This window comes from Perna viridis, chromosome 7, assembly GCF_037379345.1.
Source record: "Perna viridis isolate PV_CMFRI_1.1 ecotype Kerala chromosome 7, ASM3737934v1, whole genome shotgun sequence".
Lineage (NCBI taxonomy): Eukaryota > Metazoa > Mollusca > Bivalvia > Mytilida > Mytilidae > Perna > Perna viridis.
Genome location: NC_142451.1, coordinates 22,644,629 through 22,663,219, shown reverse-complemented (window position 1 = coordinate 22,663,219; position 18,591 = coordinate 22,644,629). Strand labels below are relative to the sequence as shown.

The window sequence follows — 18,591 nt, the reverse complement described above, 5'->3', positions numbered from 1 at the left end:
ATACGTCACCTAAGTTACATGATGTCTCCATAGATGGTCTCCTTCCTTTCATACAAAAACCTCTTGGACTTTATCACATTAGAACCAATCTTTATTCTATACCTCTCACTCTACTACACTCCCTTTACAAAACAAGTCTTGACACACCTGTTTCTGACCCCCACCTCATCATTATACAGACTTGTTGCCATCATTTTTTATATTGGTTCCCACAGACTCTTTAGTGCAGTTTGTGTGAAAAGTCAAGATGAAGAAAAACGAACATTTCTTCCACTACCGTTTGTCAACAAAGGCATAGATGCAAGTAATTTGGTTAACATCCTCCATCACAAAACGTTACCAACAAAATTCCCTCATATTTCAAAGATAAATTCATACCAGTTATTTCATATTCCTATACTTAACCCATCGCATCCAAAATTTTCAATCATAAAAGGCCTTTGCATAACCTCGAGATTGAGGACTTCAAGGCTAAACCACCTGACTGTTCTTGCAAAACCTCTCCAAATATGGTCCTTCTGCTCAGGTCGTTACGGGAGATTTAACCATTATCGAAAACGAATTTCTGCGTAATATCCTTTCTAAAATTCCCAAGTACCGTGAACCACAGTCCATAAATTGGAATTATAACTTTAAAGTTCTTATGGATGCCGTCAAGAACTATGCAAGAGAATGGATAAAACGAGAACAAGAAGACATTGATTCTTTGCCAGAGTGGTTAGAGGCCGTGAGGTCTTTAATTTTGAAACTAATGAAAGTGTAGTAGGTCAATGAGTGCCAAGGCTACATCAGTTTTCAAAGACCCCAAATGTAGCAAAAACATTGTCTACTATACATGACAAATATGTTGTCGTACCAGCAGACAAAGCCCAAAACAACATTGTTTTTGTCTGCAAAACGTTTTATATCCAATGTTTAGTATCAGAGGTAGACGTAGAAAATAATAGCAGTGATAAGACCTACACTGCTACTACTCTTTCCAAAGAAGAGATTGTGGAAAACCATAAATCTGTGCAATCCTCTTTTGGTCTCTCTACCAAGGACGATGATTGTGATTTACCGTCTATGTACTGGATTCCTAAACTTCACAAGAATCCATACAAACAACGTTTCATAGCTGGATTTGCAAAATGTACTACCAAACCTCTTTCAAAACTTTTAACTTCTATACTCACAACTGTCAAAGAGGGTCTGCAGTCCTACCACAACACTTGTTACTCCCGTAGTGGTATTAATTCAATGTGGATCCTGAAAAATTCGAAAGATCTTTTGGAGACAATCAGTTCAAGACTATTTTCTGAATATAATACCATTAAAACCTATGATTTTTCAACATTGTATACTTCTATTTCCCATACTCAGTTAAAATCCCGACTTAAAAACATTATACATCGTTGTTTTTCCAAAAAAGATGGTACACCTAGATGCAAATATTGTTCTTGGTAGAGATTCCTCATACTTTGTAAGAAATAATTCCAAATCAACTTCCAAATATACAGAAGAAGATGTTTACAAAATGCTGGAATTTTAAATCGACAACATATTTGTCAAGTGTGGTGGACGTGTTTTTCAACAATCGGTCAGCATTCCAATGGGAACAAATTGTGCTCCTTTACTTGCTGACCTATTCCGTCACTCTTATGAGGCTGACTTTGTAGCTGATCTGGTCAGAAAGAAAGAATATCGTTTGCTAGATCCCTCAATCTCAGTTTCCGCTTTATAGATGACGTATTATCTTTAAACAATCCTAATTTCGGGGATTTGATACATCGCATCTACCCAACAGAACTTGAGATAAAGGATACTACAGACACTGTGAAGTAAGCCTCATATCTTGACCTACACTTAGAAATCGATGGTAAAGGAAAACTATTGACCAAACTTTACGACATAGAAGTCTTATGGTCGTCATCATGAACTCTTGGATCGTTATGGTGTATCCATCAGCACCATGAAAACTGATTTATTTAACGGGTCATAGATTTCCTTTCCTTGTTTGTCTACCCGGGACTTGACATTTAATGAGCAACTCGGCGGGTGTTTCTAGAAAAGCAGAGGACGCTTACCCTACCAGTGCACCTGGTCCATGCTCTCAGTTTTTAGTGGAGTCCGGGTTGCTCATTTACTTTTGTTACTTTGTATGTATGATTTTAGTTACTTTATGTTCTTTGTTGTGTATGTCTGTTTTCCATGTCTGGTCTTTGTTCCTGGATTACATTCTTTTGATTACCGTTATAACCATGGTTCCCTTGATTACTCTTCCAAAATTATGCAAATCTCAAACAGGTCTTTCCAGGAAAAGAACAATGAACCATTTGACAGGCAACCATATATAGAAAAACAATCACGCATTTAATCTGATATATGTATCCAGTCAGTAGAATGTCAGTTTTTAAGACATCTAACATACACAGAAGAAATAATCAAGGTGCAAATACTCGAAAATTCAGTGGAAGGGTCTTGATTTATAGAATTTTGCTTGCAAATACTTCTACATAACTAGTTTTGCAGTGACATATAGAAACCAGGAATTTTTCTCCTAATTAGCAAAATCTTTTCAAACGGCTAGAATGGAAGCATTTCGAAATCAGTAGTTACTTTTTTTTCAATCTTCCAATAACAGTTATATTTTATCGTATACTTTTTTGTAATTAGCCTGGTGAACAAAACAAAAGCATTGACAAAGCTACAGGTTGGGGCATCAAAAGAGTTGATGAATACTCAGCTTCTGGTTATCTTAATCTACAACAGCAACATAGATTGTTCTATTTGCGCCCCGTGCAGGTCCGGGTGTTAACCGAATAGGCCTGCAGCAGCGCTACGCTTGAGCTAAGAAACCTAGTCGGGGGATAGGCGCTCTGCCCCAGATGGTGGAATTGGGTACCCCTTGCATGTTATATGCTGGGGTTGTCAGGATATAATACGGAAAACCTGACCGCAAACCATAGTGGTGCACCGTCTTGGGAAACATGCCACGTTCCTCGCACGTTAAAGAACCCTGCTGTGATATTCGATAGGAATAGGAACCTTTGCGGTCCGCCACAGTAGGCTAACTTGTCCGACCTTACCCCCCCCCTTTTTCGAGTGGCAATCAAAATTAGTCGACCCTATTATCCTTGTGTCCCATTCTTTTTTTCATTGCATCATCATTTCATGTTCATTTTATCATCCACTTCAAGTTCATCGTCTGAATTTTGCTGGAATATTGCTGCTCGGACGTTAAACCCCAACAAGAAAACAAAGAAATGTTCTATTTGCCATTTGTTAGGGGAGTTCAATTATGATGCATACTTTTTTTTAATTTTAAAGGCAGAATAAAACAACAAAACATGATATAGTAAAGTAAACTAAAATTATTACATTTATCAACCCCATTTCGCAGATGTCTTCTGTAACATGATAAAACATAACCGAAATTAATGTTTATTCCCGCCTTCATTTATTTTGAAGAGTCCTTTCAAGGTGCCCTTTTAAAGAAATAAGTACGAATTCGATTATTGTTAAAGACAAAGTGTCGTATAAAACGCATATTTTACGCCCATTTATATTAGTAATGGAGCAAGCCTAGCCCTGCTTTACTGGTACCAGTACAAGATACAATCTTTCTGGTCCCTTACCATAATAACACACGGCAAGAGAGACCATGGAACACGAACTCCAATACAATAGATATATTTACCCGAACTCTCCGGTGTTTTCGAAGAAGTTCATATTCCGAATAGGTAACAATTCAGGAACCGGTCTCGTTGGTAACAAAGAAGACCACCATTTTACATATCAGTAAATACCAATCTCTGCGTTAACACAGAAGATATCCAAAAAAATATAACCTTCCGTCCTATTTATTATTTTGGCTTAACTCACCCGAACAAAAATGTGACAATTATAATATGATTGAAAATAATAATAAATGTATATGTATATTCTGGTAAACATTGAGAATATTAAACGTTCATATTTTTAAACACATCATTAACCATCCAAATTCAACCTTTCACATCATAGAAGTAAAGTCCATGATGTTCGGCTCCATGGATATAGATCCAATCCTCGAGCAGCGAATATCTAAATGTCAGTCTTAAGATTCATCTTTCCTTTTCACGTTTCTGAAATGTCTTTTGAACTGCCCTGGTAGGACGATCGAGATCATGGCAATTCTGAAAAAAATTAAAAAACAGCAGCAGAATCGTTATATAGCTGCTTCTTCTGTTCTTTTGTTATCAGATTTTTCCTACGATTGGTTGATGATATGGACGGACCAAAAGGTCATACCAAAAACTCAGAAAAAAAATCATCATGAGATTTGATAAAGCGAAAAAACAAATAAATAAACAAAAAAAATATATTGATTAAGATTTCTTAATTTGTAATACATATGTAAAACGGTGCATTAATGAATATTTTTGATTAATATTCATTTTGATATATGAAAACATTAAAAAGGTACGTTTTTAATGAGACCAAAATTGGTAATTCAAACACCATCTGTGGGCTTGAATATTTATTACCCCCCCCTTGTCCATAAAAACATATTTTACTGTTCTCATTATTAAGTATTAAGTGTATTTCGTGAAGATGTTTCTACAAGTACGTTATGATTTTTGTCCATTACAAATCTTAATTTTCTCGGCGCAATGTTCATTTCAATGCACAGGTCACAAGTAGACTTGTATTAAGCTGGGATATTGAAAACACCCCCTTTTACATTTTACAGAAATATCTACTATATTTTCGGTTAAATGGTAAGAGCTATAGTTTCATATACGTCTTAATGTACATACCAATAGTATTTTACACGAATTAGGTTTATTCTCTGCAACAGTCGCATAAATCAGTCTTTGTTGTTGATTTAAGCAACAATTTCATTATTATGATTTACCAGACAACCCTGTATCAATTACCAAGTGTAGTCTGGCAAAACATAAACAAAGTGCTGTCATGTTTATGTACAAAACGGCATTAATGACTGTCTTCTTATTTCCTGCAATGAACATAAGAACAAACATTAATTTTATATTGTAGGAATTCAATGATCTTTATAAAACAAGATGTTGTTTAAAATTGAAGTATATTTTCATTTGTCAAGTAGAAAAAATCATATAAGTATTGCAATTTTCAGTTTGCTGTAAATTTGTTTTTATCCATAATCTCTTAACAGAGTTATTGGAACCAAATACACCGAGAAATCTTAATCAAAACGATTGTATACATCTACTCAATATTGAAAAAGGCAGTCAATATTACATGCTTTTTTAAATTTCTGTTAAATGCATGTCTTACTTAAATGAGACATTTGCCAAATGCTGCACATGTTTCGACGTTTATGAATAGTGATGCTCTTAAAATGTAAAACAGTAAAATGGCACAATCATTTTCGTTTACTTGTGTAGTCATTTACATTTACTAAGGCAGTTAAAGGAGTTGTTAATACACAAGGTATTTACTTTTGTACAGATATAATTTATTTTCATACTTATTTATATATTAATTACCTACTTATTTGTCTGCATGTTTTTTTCGCAGATATAGATATAACCATGTCTTGTGAAATTTAACTATTTGTTAATAGTTACCACTGTTGTTGGGGATTATGTTTCCTACCTTAGGTCATATTAGTATACAAATATACGTTTTCTCACTAGCATAGCTAATAATGCGAAACCAAAAATTAAAACAAATGCAAATCGTAATAATTAATCAGAATTATCATTAATGTATATTATTTGCTTAAAATATGAAATAAGACTTATAATATTGTGTGATGTCTTATTGTTTACTTAATTACTTTAATCATTGTATATACTCAATATGAGCCCTCTAAATTGGAAATAAAAATATCCTAATTCTATTTTAATTCTTTACTAGTTTTACTTCCTTAAGACATAACGCACACTAAATTAACACACATTTTCATTTTCTGTCTTTATGCTTTAATCAATGATAAACATAGCTACGTACCTCCCATTTAAGTCATGATATGAACATTTTTATCTATTTCCTGTATTTACAAATGCATCAAATTTCTTACCCAAGATTTTGGACACTCTCTCTGCAAATGATATTCAATTTCTTAATTGCACAAATTTTATATTGTTGCATTCCTGATGATAGCCAAAGTCTATATATTTACACGGGATGCCTTCCAGAATAATGGGGATAAAGCAGATTCATTGCACAATCACAATTTGACTAACATATATGCAATCAAATCGATACCCGCACCTAAAAGTAGCACCAAGACATCTGTGTTATGTGTAATCTTTGTTATGATGAAAAACTGATATGGTAGTTTTAAAATGCAAGTTCAAATAAATTAGATTTGAACTATATCATAACACGAAGATTTTGAAATAACACATAAACCCATTTTTTTTTACTTAATATGGACTTGACAATCATTCTGCCTTTGTGTACTGTATAATTAAATGTAATCGCACAAAGATATAAATAACCCTATTAGAAACTTATTTCCACATTGATGTACCTTAATAGTCTTAGATTAAGCAAAGAAATGTAAATTACTGTATCATATAAAAACAGCATACTCAAAACGTCCTGAAGTACCCAATATTTCTATCTGTTCGCTAATGATTTATATAAGTAACTAATGCACTGAACAAAAATAAACAACTTACCTTAAACTTAAAGAGTTTCAATCTGTTTTTCTAGTTAGGGATGTGTCTTACCAGAACTTCATTCATTTAATCAGAGAAGTATGTATTATATATGTTTGAAGTCAAAACTGAAAAAAAGTACAACAAATATGTTCGCAGTGTTCATATTAAGTGCCTCCGCATAAACATTAGAGACGTATATTGCAAACAAATAGACAATATGCGTTTTGTACACATGATTCACACAACTTCATACTCTTAAAACGTTTGAACAAAAATGTATTAACATTATTTTTTAAATATTCGAAACGATTCAGCTTTAAATGTAGTTCGTGTTTTACGTTAAATGTCACAATATGAACAATCAAACCTTTATATTAATAAGTTTCATAATGTACCAGATACTGCTTTTTTGTATTGTATGATAAAATGCAATTGAACAAAGATATAAATAACTAGAAACATACCAGATAATCCATTTCCAAATTAATATAACTAAATAGTCTTAGATTAAACCAAGAAATGTTAATAACTGTAACGCCCTTCTGGGATACCTAAGTACCCAATATTTCTACATGTTAGTTATAGATTCATTTAAATAATGGCCTTAATAAAAACAAACAAGTTTATATCAGTTAACAACTTACCTAACACTATATGAGTTTCTAACTGTTTTACAAGTAAGGCATGTGTCTTAGTACAACTGAATCCATGTAATCGGAGATACATCTTTGAACTAAAGACTAAACAATAACAAACAATATGTTGATAGTGTTCATATCACGTGTTTTGCACAAAAATATAAGAGATGTATTTTGTAAACAAATAGACAATATACATTTTGTACACAACATGAATCATAGTGTATTAACATTATTTTCATATAGTCGAAAAAATTTAGCTTAAACGAAGTTCGTGTTCTACTCAAGATATCACAATATGAACAATCAAACCCTTACATTAATTAGTTTCATCAGCTGCAATATTACACGCGTCATTTGATCACATTACGTAATTTTCTGGTTAATTATAGTATGCTATTTGTGTACTTCCCGTTGCTATGTGTGTACTTTGTACGTATCGCTTGTTTATACATATGTTCACTTATAGCTTCATCCATAGTTTCTCTTCGATCATTATGTACTCTTAGATCATTATCTTCAAACTGGAATCATATTCATAGATGAATCATATAATTAATGACTCTTTAAAAGTAGATCATCGAAAGAATATAGAATAAACATATCACATTTTCTTTTTTCAATTTTGAGGATGATTTCAGTTCAAATATAAGAATTCCTTTCACATATTACTTATTTGAGAACAAATATTGCAAGAACTGTTAAGTTTTATTAAACAAATGTTTCTGGTGCAGTTCCAAAGGGATCTTGGCTTTTGTGGATGTTATGGAATACAATGTTTTTACAGTTATCCTTTACATAGCCCCTTATCTGAATGATGTATTGTGGGATACTCAGCTGGCAAATTCGAAATTAAAACTAACCGGAGAAATATTCTTTTGAAGTTATAAATATGGATTATCCCATAAAAAGGATGAATTGTAAGTGACATAGAAAGTATGTTTTAGGCTTGCTTACCTTGACCAATAAAAGATTGCGCAGGAAATTGTATAATGGCATGTTTTGTTTACAGTTACGTAAAATAAATAATCCAAATTGCCCTGTGTGTTCCCAGCTCATAGTTTCTAGTATGAGTTAAAGTACACTAAATATAATATGAGAATACAACAAGCACAACAAGTACAAAAAATGTAAACAAATAGGTAATACATATATTTATCACAACATTTGTGTAAATTTAAAATTAAGGAAGTCTTAACACACCAAAATTGTCTACACTAGGCGTGAACCGAGTTGGTTAACTGGGCCTTGGCTGTCGGCTGCTACACCTTTTCATATTTTAAAAAAAATTAGAGGTTAATGTCCTCTTCAGATCCTTTTTCAATACTCATTTGGGTAGTTTGCATTGACCTTTCACCCAGCATACATATATATAAAACCATATCGACAATCAACTTGTACCAATTAGATTAATTGAACTATACATTTCAATATACACTTGATAAGGAAAACCACAAAAATATGTCTTAAACCAGTGAAAATAGGTTTAAATATTCCTTCTTCAAAAAATATGTGAACTGTTGTTATTGCATGGAGAATTCCCACCAGACAATATCATTTGAACCCTTTCAATTTGCACAATTTACTTTATGTTAGTTCACTCAATTCTGAGTCAGATTTATACCTAGAAATTCCCATATTGTGACAGCTGGAAACAAATAGTTCATCATTTTCCTTCGTGTATTAAACTGTTAAAACGTAATACTGAAGAAGGGATTAGAAGCAAGACTTTTCAGTAAGCTTGTGTTGATATTTTATTCTGACATTTGATCTTGTTCAAATTATACAACATAGAGTATTGAAATAATATGAAGTTGTGTTTTGTTCACAGTTCAAAAACTGATAAAATTAAAAGTTTTATTCTTCGTTTGCTTTATGAAACGTAAATTAATATGTTAAATTATACGAATACATATAACTTGAAATTTGTTGAAATGAAGTTTGTTTGCTTTTTAGGCACGAAATATAAAAGGCACATATTTACTTAGAGACATCAGATATGACAAATTAAAAATAAAAACAACAGTTTTACGCTATTAATTGATACCAGTGAAGTATGCAATTTGCAACAATAGTTTTAGTTGCAAGGGAAACATATTTCTGACTTATGTTTTCTAACTTTGGAACAAAATATTAAATATTGTGAAGTTTTGGTTATCTCCCCTTGACCACATTTCTCGAAATTATACCTTCTTTTCTTTGGATATCAGTAGTCTTCAAAATGAAAATGCGGAAAAAGCCCTCTCTCTGAAGATGGACATTAATCAAAGTGATATATAGTTAATGATATGGTTTCTTTTTTACAAAATATTAAAAAGAACCAGCTAATCATAATGCTACACATTCACTCAGTGAGTCTTGCAAAAAACAAAAGATCAGATATATCAGTAAAACTACTTCGTAGTGAATGATTTTGTTTGTCTGTATATGTTTTATTGGACTATATAAAATTTGCAGTAGAGTGAATACTAGTGAGTCTACTGTGTTTTGTAATCACGTTTATGTTTTCAGACCAGTCATGTCCTTGACAAAAATAATATTTTATATCAGTTACATCACTAACCTATTCCATTCTTTGTCATTTATAAATCACGCAAATTGTAATTTACGAGTTACCAGCTAATTCTGCAATAATTGCTAGGTAAGCGTCAGCATGGCGAATATTAGTCACATGCATTAAAACCAGAATTTCGGTTCTTCAACTGCAAAAGAATAAATTTCTCATACTTTCGTCATACATGTTAATATATAAATATTATCAAATAAGAAACTTCCACTATATAGCTTCCTTCATGTTACTTTTAAATTTCATATACATTGCCATGTTGTTTTGATAAAAGGTGACACAATGGTGCATAAATATTGAATTTTGTTGTAAAGTATGAAATAATTAGTGTTAAATTCAAAACAATGGTGGATACACTATTTCTGGTAACATCAATGAATCAATTAACCAATCATTATTTTTAGTGTGTTCGACATGTGTGATTCCAAAGGATGGAAGTGAATATAAATGGATATACGATTTGAAAAAAATGATCTTGTTACTTGCCTCTGATTATACGAGAATATCAAAATACACATCATCCTGATATACGATAAGATAATCCTTAAGGTTAATTCAAAATTAATATGAGAAACTAAAAAGGTCAAAAGTTTTTAATGGCGTAGCAAGAATAGTATCTATCTGAAAATGAAAAATTAAGAGCCAAAACGCAATTTGATTTTATATTCGAATCTACGTTTAAATATTTGGTAAGGGTGTATCCATTATGGGTGGCACATGTCATCTTTTGTTTAAAATTTTAACCATTAGGGATCACAAGTTCATGTTGTCTAAATATGGAATTGCATATTGGTTTGTGAAATTGTAAGAAAGAGACATATTAAATAGAAACTATTGAAAAGCAAGTCACTTTTTGATCCATTCATATTTTTTTTCTTAACTTTGACAATAAACTATGAGTCATCCATCTCTGATGCTTTTTCTCTGGGATTAGTATGAGTCTAACATTACATTATCTTATTGTTTCTCACATCATAATACCTGCCTGGTTTCTTCAGGGACATTTCCAGAAGACATCTTTTGAAATGCATATTTTGTAAACACTAAGCAGTAAAATTATCACGCTCTGTTACTGTAAATTTTTCATTATTCAACTGAATAACCATGACTGTTTACTTTTATAATGACAGCCTTTTATTCCTCTTTTTGGACTACATCTATCCTTTGATGAATTAATGCACCAAGTTTTCCTTTTAAGACGTGGTCTAAAATGAAAGCAAATATACCTTCATACAAATGATAATAAATATTCAGCCATATTTACTACTCATACTGTCTTCCGTTCTGATAACACGCCATTACTCTTCAAAATGTTAAGGGACATCTATTTAGACAGTCTACTGTGATTATGGCATGATGATCTTTGTTGTGTGTTTCGTATTTTTTCAATATTTTGTCTAGTCGTTTAATTCTGAATTATGCTCTTTGGTTCCCATGGTTTCAGCATCAGCATAGAAAATTTTCTATCACACTAATTACACACCATTTCCTTGTTAAATGTGATGTTTATAATTTAATATTTATGTACCTCACGATTGCATATCCGTATATAGAGTCACTTCTTCATTTGTACCGTTACTCGTAATAATAACGGTAATCTAAAATTATATATTTGCTTATTAAAAACCAATAAAAAACATACAAATCAATGGTGAATACTTACGGAAACTGTCAAAAGGAGACTTAAGAAAATATGCACTATATGTTATGATGTGTTGCAGATGGTCGAAGACAATGTCACCATTCTTTTGACATTAAGCTTAATTTTAATGAAAGTTGTTGATTGAGTAATGTTAAAGATAGACTCTTTCTAACTGATATTTGCAAAGATGTTCTGAGACGTGTTTTATGCCAGAACATATGATACAAATTTTTTTGACTGTTTTACCCCTCACGAAGCCCCATGTAAACATGATGCATTGTGGGATAATCAGCTGGCAAATTCAAAACTAAAACTGGTCAAAAAGGAACGAATGAATTATCGTGGATGTTGAAAATATTGACCTTAGACGGGTACGTGTTCTTGTGAATGATTCTGAAACATATTTAAGTTATGAATAATTTCACAAACTGATGACATCATAGGGTGGGGTGGTTTGTTTTGTTTACATTTACATGTAAAGACAACTAGCTCCGATATCTTTTTCCAGAATATCTAATCCCATAACTTCAATAATTGGAAGACCTGATGCTTCAAACTATATTTATGAAATATGGGTAGAATATAAAATTCCAATTTGATTAATTCGAAATATATATATTGTAGCAATAAATGCTTAAATTAATTATGTGTTGTCATAGCATATTTAGAAATACTAAACTCATTTTAGACACACTTAAATTGATTTAATGGCGCTTTTAGCTCTGTAGGTTAAATGGGCATGGGACAAATGTAACCAATAACATACTTTAAAACGTCTCAGTAAAGGCCCGTTACTTGTCGAAACCCCTTCAACACCATTTGTTTAGTTTTTAACCCATGATTTATATTATAAACTATCAATGATGATCATAAAGACCAATAATTTCTATTTTTTCAATCAACAAAAATCGACCTTAAGTATATATAGATTTATTGATTTACCATACATATCCATACAACAGGAAGATTTATAAAGACACTCCAAAACATTTGAAATGATATAAAAAGGAAAACCATTATCATTTTGAGATTAAAATAAACCATATTAATAATGCTTTCATAATTTAACCAATAAATTCATATTCGATTCACTATCTTCAAACAATTCTAATTACATTTACCCCAAAACCAGTATATCTGAATATAAAATCATCCAATGGAACTGTAATTCATCAAAAAAAATAAATGAATTAACACAATTTAAGTCATCTGGAAACTGAGTAAGTTTACTTAGTGAAATACTGCAGCTACCAATTAAAAACACCTCTTAATTGATTTTAGTACTAAACGGTTCTATCAGAAGAATAAGTTAGATGTTGCCACTCATTGGCTGTAAATAAATCCGACAAGTTTTCATCAGTTACAACATTGTATATACATGTACAAGTCAAAACACCAATCTATGTGAATGACTTTTTAAACCTATTTCCAATGCAATTTGAAGTTAGTTATTCTATATAAGTGACATCAGCAAACGCATATTCATGAAAACTTATATGTCGTTAATATTATTACTTCTGCTTTTTGCCAAAGGGTTTGATATCTTTATCATCTTAAATTATATAGTTCCCGAAGTAGCTAACAATCTATACCTAACTTTTTGATAAGATCATCAACATTCTTAAGCGAATGATATTTCAGGAATTCCATACACGACAGTGATTTTCCCAGTGTACTATATATACTAAATAGCACATTCTGGCTCGGAACCCTCGTCTTATATTGTCTAAAACTACTCAGTAAAGTTTGCTTACCATCAACAGAATAAGTGTCCCTAAATAGATAAATATTAAATCTGCATGCACCAAGCTTATATAATTGGTTATTTATATGGCAACTTATCTGAAAACTTCTAATGCAACAATAATTGCAGATTTGTAAAACAGAAATGAACTCAAGTGCTCTTTGTATTCTTGCAGGCCTTTCAAAGAAAAAAAATTCTGTCAGAGTGGAGCATATGGTTTAAAAAAACATAATCACACTTGTTTCACTAGTATAATGGATTCTTCATTTACTTCAGCTTCTCAACCACAGTCTGCAATTATAACTATGCTTGAATATAACGATATGATAAACCGATTTTACTTTTCAATACGAAAATATCATGTAACCTGTTGATGAAATCAGACCTTTCTTTAATCTTTCTATTATCATCATAACGTGAAAAATGCTATGACGAGTTATTAAACTACAACTGTTTCTTTATTCCGTTTGCGTGGTATATAAGTATCGAAGTGTTAAACAGCTTTGAAAATCTTCGAATTTGAAATATAATTTATTTGTTTAAGAAGGGTTAATTACATAATGCATTTCGTAGATCTCCCTGAAAAATATTAAAAAAGCAGTCTTAAAAAGAACCTTGCAAAATCATAATTAAAGGACTCATAGTAGAAACTGTCGCAAATAAGGTTTTTTCGTATTTGTGCTATAGTTTAGCTTATGTATTCCAAGTAAGGAAAAGTATTTTTTTAGCTTTATACCATGATGGTAAAGTTATTACAGTTGAAAATTATCAGGCAAATATGGATTATCTCCTCTTCAAGTATATGTTCATGATTTGCATTCCTTTTGCCGTCGAGAGAAGACTCACTTCAATGTCAAAGCTATGTAGTGAAACTAATAATGAATATAAAACATAAGTCTATACAACACTTCCCATTCACACCATATACCATCCCCAATTTCTCATCCGCCAATTTCCCTATCAATATGCCCAATACCATAGAAAAATCCCTATCCCCTTGAAATATCCGTTGGATATTCTTGATCCACTATTTACTTTACTATTATCGTAGTTAATTTAATATATTTTTCTCATACCATTGAATGCTTAAAAAATTAATTTCGTTATCGTTCCCATTCAAAATCCCCACCCCCTTCCAAAATATACAAGTTTCCATCCTCTATCCCTGTCGCCGAATTCCTCACCCCAATATACCACAGAATGGACAGTTTACCCCGTACAAGTAATGCATGTCGATTCAATAATGACAGTATTGAAGATTCTTTTATGGACATAGGGTCTAATTCATAACTTGTTAAACCAGCATTTATGTATAAAATACAAATGCTCACTCTGCTCAAAAAGGATATAGCTCAGTTTTGTAATAATTAATAAGATATATAATGTTGTGAATAATATTCAAAGCTCGATCATATGCATGCCATATGACACATATGTTTTGTTATTAGTAAGTTTATAAGTTAATTTTGAGAATTAATTACCAAAATCTTATTTTTATTGAACAAGAAAGCTACTATTTGGATAATAGGGGATGCTACGTTCATCATGCATGACTGTTTAATACAGCATTAGTGATAAAACATCAACATGTTTAATGTTTACTATAAAGATCAATAATCATGTTTGCAAAACATAAATAGATGTCATCATTTTTCATATTGGTCAGTTTCTGTATTCCTACAAAGGACAATGGTGATCGAAAAATGATACCTTCATAACAATTTTGATATCAATAGGTCAGTAGTTTTGTAACCCTATCATGACTCCTGTGCTTACAAATTTTTATTGATTTATTTGCAGGAATCACTCTCCTTAATACTAACTTGTTCAAAGACATGTTCACAAAGAGTACTGTAATGAAAAAACCATCAGATTGAGTTCTATGTGTAGAGGTAAGTGGTTCAGATTTATACAAAGATGTCATTAATAAATATAGCACTTGACCGCGTTTTTTGATACTATTAAATGAAACGTTTTATTCTTAATCTTATTCTTAATTCTATTATCAATTTTTTTCTGTGATTTTTTTTCATGTTCGATTCAACAACAGTTTCCAGCCATGGATACTACGTTTCGTCCGTCGAATCCCATTTTCTAGATATTCGAAACTAACAGGTTGATGCCATATGTGTTTTTTCCGCCATGATGGTAAGTTTCCTTTGTATTTCTCTCTCTTTTTGTAAGACTTTTTGGCATACGTTCATGCACAAAATGTTATATAGATTCATCCTAATGGTGAAAATGTTGATCTTTACAATGCAACTGAACAAGAAACTACACATCCAATGTTGATATTAAAAAGTATATTTTGCTCAAGTATTATTTGAGAAAAATGTAGCGCATGCTTTAGCGTACACATTTTATAGGTAAAACTGCAGTTTCCTACATGCTCTAAGGCTTAGATTCGACCATAACAGGCACTCATTGTTGTCTATCAGCATGACAGAGCATTTGTCTTTTTATCTCTTTATTTATAGCAATGTTATGATTTACTTGAAATTTACAAATGAAACATGGCGGTATTTTTACCGCCTTTTTCATCACTTCCTGTATTGATTATTTTTCTTTCGTCACTTCCTGTATTGATATCTAAAAATATTTAAATGTTGTTATTAGATTTTACAACTGTAATTAGATGTCACAAGTGGACTGAATTTCTTAGAGTTAAGTTTTGAGTTTAAAATGGTCTATGTTTTTCCATGCACGCTCAAACTTTAAAGACCAAAACAAAATCTTGTACAAGGTAGTCCTTTCTCGTAATCACCTCATCAATGACAACCAGGCTAAGTCAAAGTTTCTGTTTTCTCGACCTGTTTACGTTATGTTGGAATGATTTTGTATTGTTTTGTTTTGTTTTGTTTTTTTTATTTTGGATTAAGCTATGTTAAACGTGTAACGAAGATGACCCCTTTTGTCAACAATGAGTCTACTCAGATAAGATCAAAGCATTGATTATAGAAATAAAGATAGATGGTAATCGCTCTGCTTGAAATTGACGAGTGTTGTTTATTACGAAGCATGATTGACTGATTTTGACTGACCTTCAGTAGAGACTTCATTTTAAATAATATTGAAAAAAGAAAAAAATAGCACAGATATTAAGAATGAAGTTCAATGCTAATAGGTTACAGATGTGGAGGAAATTTCTTTTGTTTAATTATGCATATACTTATGTAATTGCAAAGAATAAGAAGAGCGCAAACATTTCACAATATTAATAATTGCAGGCTGACAGTTTGGATCCTCTTCCAGAAGCAGGAAATACATTCCCTAAATTAGGAACAACAATATTGATGCAACCAGGAGTACATGTCTATAACAAATCGTTTAGTAAGTGGAGCAATAAAGGTATGATTCTCAAATAAAAAATAAACCAACAATATTTCTTTTTACGTTAAGAAATTGAAGTAGCCCAAAGGAAATGGGTAATTAATATTTAAGATGGTCCATGCCAGATCGATTGAGGTGAATTTAATAAATCTAATTCGGCATTTAACCACAACTATTCGGGGTTTTTCTAAGAGTTAAAGGTTTTACAGAAACAGACAACGTTGCAATTCACTTTAAATTTTCAGTTTTCCATTAGAGAGACAATTGTGCACAATGGTGATAATGTTCTTTTCTCGGTGTATTGCAAACATGTGAAGCTTTATTTGAAGTTGATACATTGTTGGCACTTGCTTATGTCCTCGTTGTGAAATATTTCTCAAACCCATGAAAGAAGTTCCACACTTTAAGTTTGGACGCGTGTGAGTTCCTTTTATTCTTGTGTAACAATTGCATTACAATAAACCCCGTCAAATGTCAAGTGAAACATTACCTTAGTTTGCATATATAGTAGTATTTGCTATGATTTTAATAAGAAAATGCTTTTCAATGATATTGTATTCATGTATATATTCAATGAAATTTCTTAATGAATATTGATTTCTTCCTTTTCAGAGTTTGAAAGGAAACCATTCGTTGTTCATATAAGTGTTGGTAGAAGAGAGCATCATTGGTTGTTAAAATGTATAAGGCGTTTACCATGTGGCCATTCAAGTAGTAATATTTTGGGAATACAAGGATGTACAAACTGTCAATCTGTAATTCAGGAATTGTTTTCTATTATAGAAATTCGCTGACTGTCGACATATTGGAATGTGATGCTTATGAAAATGACAATTGACGTAATACATGGTAATGATAGCCAGTAGTTCATGAAAAACACATTTTTGTCAGGTTTAATTTTGTAACTTTTAAATGCAATAAAAATATGGACTGTCCTTCATTAGCTTTATGTATTAAAGAGGCGAATGTATAGTACAAACAATATATTTCTGATTTTATAAAGAACTCGCTATAATCTGCTAAATTCTTGAAAAAAAACTACATTGGAATTCTGTGGCCCATTCGTATTTTAAAACAACTATTTTATCTTTTCTATTCGTCATTTTGGCTTTTAGCAAGTGATTTCAAGAACAGAATATCAATAGATGAACAAACGAGGCTAATGCTAGCCCCAAAACAACATTTTCACTGGTGCAGCAAAATAGTTGCTTCAATCATAAACTTCAACTGCTATTAAAGTAGGCTGAAAACGGAAACAAAACATTACATACAGATGTCAGAAATTCCTGATTTGGGACAGGTGCGCACATGCAGCGGTGTTATCGTACATTGGTGTGAGCACAACCATCCCCCTTCTTGATTACTTAGGATTGCTTTATGTTCAAATCAAACATAAATAAAAACGGTTTCTCAAGAGTAATCAAGGGAACCAAAGTTATAGCGGTAATCAAAAGAATGTAATCCAGAGACAAAGACCAGACATGGGAAACAGACACACACAATAAAGAACATAAAGTTACTAAAATCATACATACAAAGTAACAAAAGTAGATGAGCAACTCGGACTCCACTAAAAACTGGGGGCATAGACCAGGTGCACCGGTAGGGTAAGCGTCCTCTGCTTTTCTAGAAACACCCGCCGAGTTGCTCATACAAAGTCCAGTCCGGGGTAGACAAACGAGGAAAGGAAATCTATGACATGTTGAATGAATCAGTTTTCATGGTGCAGATTGTTACACCATAACGATCCACGAGTTCATGATGACGACCATAAAACTTCTCTAGTGATGACTTCGATCTTGTTCTGTTTCGCAAACGTACTGCATACCACATCGGCACTGGAAAAGGTATATGGTATTTTCGGTTTTGCAAGTCACGTCGCAAAAAATGGCAAATTCCTTTCCAGTGCAGTAGCTTTGAAACGTTTTGGTGTGCAGGTCTTACATCTTTTATCTCCACATGGTCGACACTGGCCTGTTGTATTTTGTTGGGCTGAGATGAAATCTCTGCTCTTACTAGGGCATCTCTTAGGCTCCTAGGTCTACAGAATGCCA

The 18,591-nt window shown here is 32.0% G+C and overlaps 1 protein-coding gene and 1 long non-coding RNA gene across 5 annotated transcripts; one reads left to right on the top strand and one right to left on the bottom strand.

The window, feature by feature from the left end:
- Positions 1-3,333: 3,333 nt before the first annotated feature.
- Positions 3,334-11,593, bottom strand: LOC148611832 (uncharacterized). The gene is made up of 9 exons (XR_015924236.1): positions 11,485-11,593; positions 10,803-11,026; positions 8,213-9,957; positions 7,574-7,779; positions 7,262-7,357; positions 6,636-6,742; positions 5,959-6,049; positions 4,782-5,647; positions 3,334-4,157 (listed from the first exon to the last, which is right to left on the bottom strand). It is a non-coding gene; the product is annotated as an uncharacterized LOC148611832 (long non-coding RNA).
- Positions 8,029-17,457, top strand: LOC148611831 (uncharacterized). 4 transcript variants are annotated; one of them, XM_088592745.1, is made up of 5 exons: positions 8,029-8,175; positions 15,008-15,099; positions 15,258-15,355; positions 16,435-16,555; positions 17,150-17,457. In XM_088592745.1, exons 3-5 carry the CDS (start codon positions 15,350-15,352, stop codon positions 17,329-17,331), a joined length of 309 nt encoding a protein of 102 aa, XP_088448871.1. In that variant the 5' UTR covers positions 8,029-8,175; positions 15,008-15,099; positions 15,258-15,349; the 3' UTR covers positions 17,332-17,457. The 4 variants fall into 4 exon arrangements, with proteins under 4 accessions (XP_088448871.1, XP_088448870.1, XP_088448869.1 ...); XM_088592744.1 differs by lacking the exons at positions 8,029-8,175; positions 15,008-15,099; positions 15,258-15,355 and adding an exon at positions 15,797-15,870 and having other exon boundaries at positions 16,435-16,537; XM_088592743.1 differs by lacking the exons at positions 8,029-8,175; positions 15,008-15,099; positions 15,258-15,355 and adding an exon at positions 15,797-15,870.
- Positions 17,458-18,591: the final 1,134 nt, after the last annotated feature.

Excerpts from the sequence above, each read along its gene's own strand:
- LOC148611831 (XM_088592743.1), top strand. The coding sequence starts at position 15,811 with ATGTTGTTATTAGATTTTACAACTGTAATTAGATGTCACAAGTGGACT. Across the intron at positions 15,871-16,434 it reads AGTGGACTGAATTTCTTAGA|GCTGACAGTTTGGATCCTCT; the intron begins GTTAAGTTTTGA and ends TAATAATTGCAG. Across the intron at positions 16,556-17,149 it reads TAGTAAGTGGAGCAATAAAG|AGTTTGAAAGGAAACCATTC; the intron begins GTATGATTCTCA and ends CTTCCTTTTCAG.